Consider the following 7,879-nt stretch of genomic DNA (forward strand, 5'->3'; position numbering starts at 1 on the left):
CTAACGCACCTCCAAATGGAAAAGACAAGACAAATATATCAAGATGGCTGTGATTCTCAGCAAAGGGTAAAGCCCACTCCCAGTTTCCAGGGAGAATATCAGACCTTGGTCTTGTTTCACCTGTGTAACTGGAGGCACGAGGCAAAAGAAGAGGGTGTTAATTCTGGTATGTCTCCCTACGCCCACCCTCACTTCACAGTGAAAAGTGGTGACTGCAAATCCAACTGGAAGAAACACCTCAAAATGTAATCATCAAAGAAACAAAACCAGCAGGATCATTTTCACACAAAGATAGTATTAAATTTTAGATGCACTACCCCCTTTCTTCCTCTTGATAGGATGGATGCAGGAGCTTTGGGAGACATGAATACCCACACCAGATGAAGGAAATAACAGAGGAGCACTCCCCTTTTGGAAAGCTTCCCTCAGATAATATCCCATGCCACTGCCTCTTAAAACTGAAGAATTCTAATTACTAAGTTACTCCCATAAATGAAGAATAAAATTTCTTGGCCCGTCATACAGGGGGGAGTGGAGGGGTAGCCCACACACATAGCCAGGTGTGCAAAATAAAGGAAACTTGGATACTATTGTTTCTGCCAATGCCAAAAAACATCTCCCAGGTCTTGGAGACAACCAGCTAATTCTACCTCATCCTAACCACGAGCTCTCTAGAATCTCTGTCCCTGACACAAAGAAGGTAAATAAACAAGAAAGTCAATTATAGATTTCACAAATATCTTGTACACCAGTCTGTAATTTTTAATTAGAATCAACTATCAAAGACACTGCACCTTTGAAGTCTTTGAGCATAACAATGTTTAACAGTGGCTTTATTAGGTGAATGCTTGAAAGTATTCAACATTAAATTCAATTTACTTCACATGTTTGCAAACACATCATTAGCAATTCTTAACTATTTCAAACCAACTAATTCGAAGTACAGAAGGCTTGTTTTCAAATAACTCTTCTGAGGTGACACGAAGACTGAAAGAAGCCTATGACTTGAGTCCTGGTCTCTAGCCAACAACTACTATATCATCACTGATGAACTCATATGAGGGAACTTCTAGGTTGAGAGGTGCAGGCCCCTTCCTGATCCTGCCAGATGCATCATAGTGTGACCCATGGCAAGGGCAGTAATAACCACCAAAATCTCCTGCATTTGCAATGGGTACACAACCAAGATGAGTGCAAACACCTATCAAGATAACCCATTCAGGTTTCTTTACTCGTTCTAAATCATGCTGTGGGTCCCTCAACTGGGACACTTCAACTGCAGATTCCTGGTCAATTTCCTTCTTGGTTCTATGGCGCACAAACAGGGGTTTGCCTCTCCATTTGAAAGCCATGTTCTTGCCCTCTGGAATAGCAGATAACTTGATTTCGATTTTCGACATGGCCAACACATCAGCAGAAGCACTCATGCTGGAAACAAACTGAGAGATGACATTCTTGGCAGCATACGCAACACCCACAGTAGTTGTTGCAGTTATCAAATAGGAGAAACCTCTTCTAGCCTCACTGCTCTCTTTTGAAGACTTTGTACTATCTAACACTTCAGCACGACGATAGTCAGAGAAGTCAGGCACTTTGATGTCCGTATGGGAATAACGAACAGAAGCAGGGACTGCAAGATAAACAGAAGGTTAAAAAACACAATTAGATAAGGACTCTGAAAGGGGTATACATCAGGAAATGGACCTTTATGGATTCACGAGCAAAAATCAAATTATAAAAATGTGAAATATGGCACTCACTGGTCTCAGAAATGGTCAAGTTGGCAATGCCAGCATATAAAATACTGAAAACAAAATGAAGCCAACCACTACCTATCATATTGGTATGAAATCATTAGATAATAGGTATAATTGTGTTCCTCCTGACTGAACACTGCGATTCAGAATTCATAACAATTCAGTGTATCAAGTTAAAAAAGTTAAATAGCACTGTAAACAGCAATATTTTAAGTCCCCCAAAATTCAATCTAAGACATAAGTATCACCCATATTTTCTGGATTAGAAGACCCTAAAACTCATCTAGTCCACTCATTAAATTGATGTGTGATCATCTTATTAAACCAAATGTCTAACTTTATTTTCCTATCTACCTGCTCTCTGAAAGAACTGCTAAAAATTCATAAAACACTAATTATAATAAACATTCTGTAAAAAGTATAACTTTAGTTACAGAAAACGTAATTTCTATTCTAGATTTTGGGGTATAAATTCAAGTAAAACCACCAATGGGCAGAAAAGGATATCCTTATCAGGATACGGAGCTATCAAAATCAAATGAAATCTCCAAAAGAAGCAATTATTTCAATTTAATATAAAAAAAAGAGCAAATTTTTCATGTATCCGGCTCTTCAGTGAAGGGCAAAACATCTATAAGAGTAGGGGCATTATCTTTCTTTTTTTACTGCTGAGGATCTCTCAACTGGGACACTACCACTGCAGGCCATAAAAAGGCCAGATGTTTACATCAAATGAATATTAAATAAACAAATAATTACTGTTTATGCAGTATTCTGGATGCAAGCAGTTTATTTTTTGAAAAAACAGGTATGTCCTTCTGTCCCATACCATTTTTAACTGTCTAACAAAAAATTAACTTACAGTATCACTTTTAAGTATGTTTCAGGAAGTAAATCTCTTTGTAAACTCTATACTCATTTAAGGAAATCTGCTACAGGTTTCCTTTTTAGAAAAGGGACACTAAAAATTCCTTACTTTTAGAAAATGCTTCCAAAAGAAATATGCACTTTTAAAATGCATTTTCATATAAGTTGCAATTCTACTTGACCTACTAGGCTGTCTCATCCTAACATACTTCCTTGAGCAAACGTTACAATAATACATTTCACATGGTTCTCAGGTGAAACCTATCAAAAGCACTCTATGTACTTTTCTAACTCAACATTTTCTGTAGGGGACCAGGACACAAGTAGTGACTACTTGAGATCCACAACTATGGCAAAGTGACATATCACATATTACCCTACTAAAGTATGAATCACTTTCCCTTAGCACTGTCTGGGATTACACAGGAAAGATGTGTATCATACTTAAAAGATGAAGAAACCAAAGTTCATACTTCTACGTTAAAAGCCCTATTTACAACCCTTCCACACAAGGAAATGTACAGGGACGCTAAATAGAATGGCTTTGTCACAGGGACACTAAATAGAATGGCTTTGTCACTATCATCCAGAGATTTGGTGGCAAAGGAAATCCAGTTGTCTATTCCCATTCTATCTAGTAGGTTACACTTTATACTGAGCTCCACCATCAAGAACATAAACTGCCATATTGCAAAAATCATTCTCTAAATAATTTATATAAATTGTATTAGGTGTGACTTAGTAGCAAAAATCCTAGCTAGATTTAGCTCTAAACTAAAATAAAATCAGACACTTATAGAAACATCATCTAGAAATGGAGAAAACTTAAGGCATTATAACAAAACAGGGTTTTTTGATTTGTTTTGTTTGGTTTTAAGGTGAGCTCTAATGTGTCCCAACTCAGGGATCTTCTCCTGACCCAACCACCCCTTCCCACATCCTCTACTAACCATCTTTCCACAAACCATCTATACAGGAGATTTTAATATGAATTTAAGCTTCAAGCTGAAGGCATGATTACAGAAAAGAGGTTTGCCTTATGTGTCTACTTTACCACTTCTTGGAGAAGTCAGATAAGCCCCTGATATTTAGAAGAAACTCTTTAGCTATTTGACAAATTCCAAGACACTTTTCACCTTTGTTACTGAAATTTTCTCCTCCCTTAGTGTTTCTCACCTCAAGGTCCAAAGAACTGGCTTGGGCAACTTCTCTAAAACCCACTGGTGCCTGCTAAAAAAACCTGCCACTTTATTCATTCACAAATACTCTGCACCAACTATATGCAAAACCTGAGATTGTGGAAGATAGAAAAATAAAGGAGATATTCGCTACACATTGAAGCTCAAGGTCAGAGGAATCACCAATAAATGCAATACAGAGTGGAAAGTGTTATATGCTAGAAAATGTAAAGGAATCAGCAAATGTAAAATTTTATTGACCTGATCCTGAGTTGAGAATGAAAGGATGGGTAAGACTTGGAAATGTGGAAAACTGAGTGGGAGGACCATTTAAAGTAAAGAGAAAAGGGTGAATGAAGGCAGAATAAAGAGGGTGGGGGCAACCTGGTGTAGGGCAAAGGTCACCAATACAACTGTCAATGAGGCCAGGCAGGTAGCACAATGAATCAAGTAGACCTGATGAGGGCTGTGATGAACTGGAAAAGCACTTGTTCCGACCAAGGGTGCAGCCAATGCACAGCACACTAGACATGGAACTAAAGCCCAGTGCTGCCAACTTTCAACATTTCCAGACATGCCAGAAATAGTCTGTTTTTTAAAACTATGGAAGTTGGGCAGACCTCAGGCACCTGGCTCACAAGCTGCCAATTCAGGATCTCCAAACGGAGCATAAAAAGAAAAACAGAGAACAAGGCACCAAAGATAAACTAGGCTCTGCTGACAGAGGGTGTAAAACACACTCCTGGTGAGAGCTTATGGCTAAATCAGTCTTTCAAATCCACGCACTATCACGTACACGTGTATCTTGTAGTCCGTTTTCTCATCTGTAAAATGGGAGTATCATCAATCTCTGCCGGCTGCTCTTCTTGAGGATGAAATTCATTACGGTGTGAAAACCCTTTGGCCCAGTGCCTGAAAACACTGCTGATACTCTGCAGTATAGTCTACACTATAAACGACCTTGCGGCTCGTTTCTTTTTCTTCGGATCTGCGGTGGTGACACGGAAGGACACTAAAGGATGGGAGGTAGCGAGCGGGACAACTTTTCAAATATTAAAAGCAATTCCTATTTTTTGAGAATTTATAAAGTGCCCCCAGAATGTGTTAATGGCTTAACGTATACTTTTTCCATCTGAACCTTACGATATAACCTACGAAATTGGTATAATAATTAATCCATTTCACTGGTGAGGGAACACGTTTAGGAATTTGCCCAAAGGCAAACGACCTGTAAGCAGCAAAATCTCTTGTCAGACTTTGCTAGAAGTAGTCGGGCTCCATAGTTCTTGAACTTAACCGACGAAGTAGAAAAATTAGCCTGTGGTTGGGAAGCCTATACACAGCCACAGAGGCCCAGAATGTCAGAGATGGAGGTCACCTGAGACCGCCCAACGGAGCAGCACCCCCGCACAGGTAAGGACACCGAGGCCCGGGGAGGTACAGAAGCCTGCCCAAGGTCGACCCATCCAGGCAGGCAACCCCATCCACAAACAGGGCTCCGCTCCATCATCCGGCAGACCCCCCGCCCTTCTCGGCTGCTCCCTGGGTCCAGGGCCGGAGGGAGCAAGAAAAGAGGGACCCCTCAACCCCCGGTCGTTCCCCTCAGCCCGGCTCACCATTGAGGCCCACGGAAGCGACCAAAGGCCGGGCCGCGGCCTGACCACTCAGCGACTCCCGGCACAGAAAGGACCGCTTCACATCCAGTACTGGCGACTCCGAAGTGGCGGGCACCGCGGCCTGCACCAGGGGCCGCAGCGCGCCCGCCACGCCGCGGGACGTGGCCGACAGGACGGGCGCAAACGGGCCCGAGCGAACGGCGACCGAAAACATGGCGACGGCAGCTCCAAAAGCTAAGCCGGTCACAGGGACGACCAACCTCCCGCGGCGCAGGCGCGAAAGGCGCGGGACCCGTGACGTCAGCGCGCAGGCAGAAGAGGAGCCCCGCCCCCACACAGGGCGGGGCGAGCCTGGAGCGCCTCAGAGTCAGAGGCGATGCGAGACCGGCAGGTAGGAGGCCGTGCGGCCACCTGTGTTAGCCCCGGGTGTCTAGCGGCCTCAGTTCAGGGATCTGCCCCAAGAAAGGGGGCAATGGAGGTCCCCAGGAATGTCCCATGGATCGATTTTGCGTCCGTTAGGGCAAAAGTCTCATTTATGGGAACCTAGGGATAAAAATAATTTATCATAATAGTTTAAATAGGGATAATAATAATTCTTAACATGTCTGCAAATGTTTATATATATACCCAACCATATGTGTAAAATATGGTTGGGTATACATAGAAAACCCAGAGCAGAACTTAATATGTAGTAATTACTCTGTGTTTACTATAATGATTATTATCGTTATCTAACTAAAACCTTAAAAGCATTTTTAAAAGTCCAGAGACTTATGTGCAAAGCTTAATAATGATGATGATGATGGTGGCTTATGTTTATTAAGCGTTTACTATGTATAAGATTTTGTGCTTTACCTTCATTCTTTCATTTATAATCAAGATCCCTATAGCTACTATTTTACCAGTGAGGAAACAGAGGTTTAGAGGAATTATGTGCCCAGGACAGGATAACCCAGTAAGCTCTGAAGTGGGGAAATCTGTCTTCTTAGTCTGTGCTCTTACCTATTGTCACAGTTTCCCTAAGTGAGATTTCAGGGAATGCAGAGACACGTCCCTAAATCAGTTTCTATCACATGGTGAGAATGTTATTCCCTTTTTACTTCTCTTTAAATTCTTGTGATTACACCAATGAGAAAGTCCCAGTTTGGTGTTAGTATATCTTTAATTCTTCTCAAGACTTACTAAATCTCTCCTTTAACAGAATAGGTCTTAAATTCAAAGCCGTTAGGTAGTTGAATCTAGAGAGGATTTAATAGTTTATTTTCGTGGTATACATTTTCTAACCATACTGATTTTCCAAAGACTGTAGTGAGATAAAGTTTTTTTTACATTTATTTAGTCAAAAGTGAGTTAATTTGGGCTTCCCTGGTGGCGCAGTGGTTGAGAGTCTGCCTGCCAATGCAGGGGACGCAGGTTCGTGCCCCGGTCTGGGAAGATCCCACATGCCGCGCGCCTGGGCTCGTGAGCCATGGCCTCTGAGCCTGCGCGTCCGGAGCCTGTGCTTCACAACTGGAGAGGCCACAACAGCGAGAGGCCCGCGTACCGCAAAAAAAAAAAAAAAAAGTGAGTTAATTTAAATATTAAGTAAATATTAATACAAGCAGTGCACAGATTTGGCACAGTTGTGATGGTGGTGGGTGTATGAACCAATGAAGTTTCTCTGTGTGCTTGCATGGGCTCCGTGACCTAGGCAAGTTTCCTAACCCCTCTATGCCTCAGTTTCCTCACCTAAAATGGAGATGGTGGTGATACCGTCTGTGAGGAATAAATGTATTAACATGTATAAAGCACCCAAGGGGCCTTGCACATACTAAGCTCTGGGTGAGGGTTTGCTGGTATTGTTTTTATCTGACATATCATCTACCTACTCTGAGAAGCCTTCATTTGATTCCTGATGACTCAATGATATTCCTCTCTAGGTCCACAGCACACTGGCCACTTCTGCCTGGACCCTCCTCAGGGCCTAGGTCTTGGCCTTGCTTTTTGCCCCAGGGACTGTGTTGTACTCTCAAGATTGGAACTGGCCTCCTCAGGGGCCACCCTGGCTCGGCTAGCCACAGGGCGGGCACTGGGTTCACCCCAGCAACAACCCGAATGATAAAAGCAGACCCTTCCAGAGAAGCTAGTACACGCCATGCACAGTTGGAGTGCTTTACATAAAATAACACACTTAATATCACAATATCCCTCTGAGGTGTGTAAGAGTAAGTGAAGGATGAATGGTGAAAAAAGGAAGGAGCTTCATAAGGTGAGCAGTGTAGGAATTGTTATCACTAGACTCTCAGGGTTCAATCCCAGTTCTGCTATTCACAAGCTATATCCTAAGATGATTTATATATAACCTCTGTGTATGCCTCCGTTCTTCTATAAAATGAGAATAATAATAGTATCTACCCCCCAAAGGGTTATTTTAAGGATTAGATGGATTAATATATATAAAGTGAGTAGAAACCGTGCCTGG

At 42.2% G+C, this 7,879-nt stretch overlaps 1 protein-coding gene across 1 annotated transcript; it reads right to left on the bottom strand.

The window, feature by feature from the left end:
* Positions 1 to 804: 804 nt before the first annotated feature.
* Positions 805 to 5,679, bottom strand: LOC114888654 (cytochrome b-c1 complex subunit Rieske, mitochondrial). The gene is made up of 2 exons (XM_029210896.1): positions 5,419 to 5,679; positions 805 to 1,630 (listed from the first exon to the last, which is right to left on the bottom strand). Exons 1-2 carry the CDS (start codon positions 5,630 to 5,632, stop codon positions 1,020 to 1,022), a joined length of 825 nt encoding a protein of 274 aa, XP_029066729.1. The 5' UTR covers positions 5,633 to 5,679; the 3' UTR covers positions 805 to 1,019.
* Positions 5,680 to 7,879: the final 2,200 nt, after the last annotated feature.

Source organism: Monodon monoceros, unplaced genomic scaffold (assembly GCF_005190385.1).
Source record: "Monodon monoceros isolate NGI ecotype Baffin Bay Population unplaced genomic scaffold, NGI_Narwhal_1 Super_Scaffold_10, whole genome shotgun sequence".
Lineage (NCBI taxonomy): Eukaryota > Metazoa > Chordata > Mammalia > Artiodactyla > Monodontidae > Monodon > Monodon monoceros.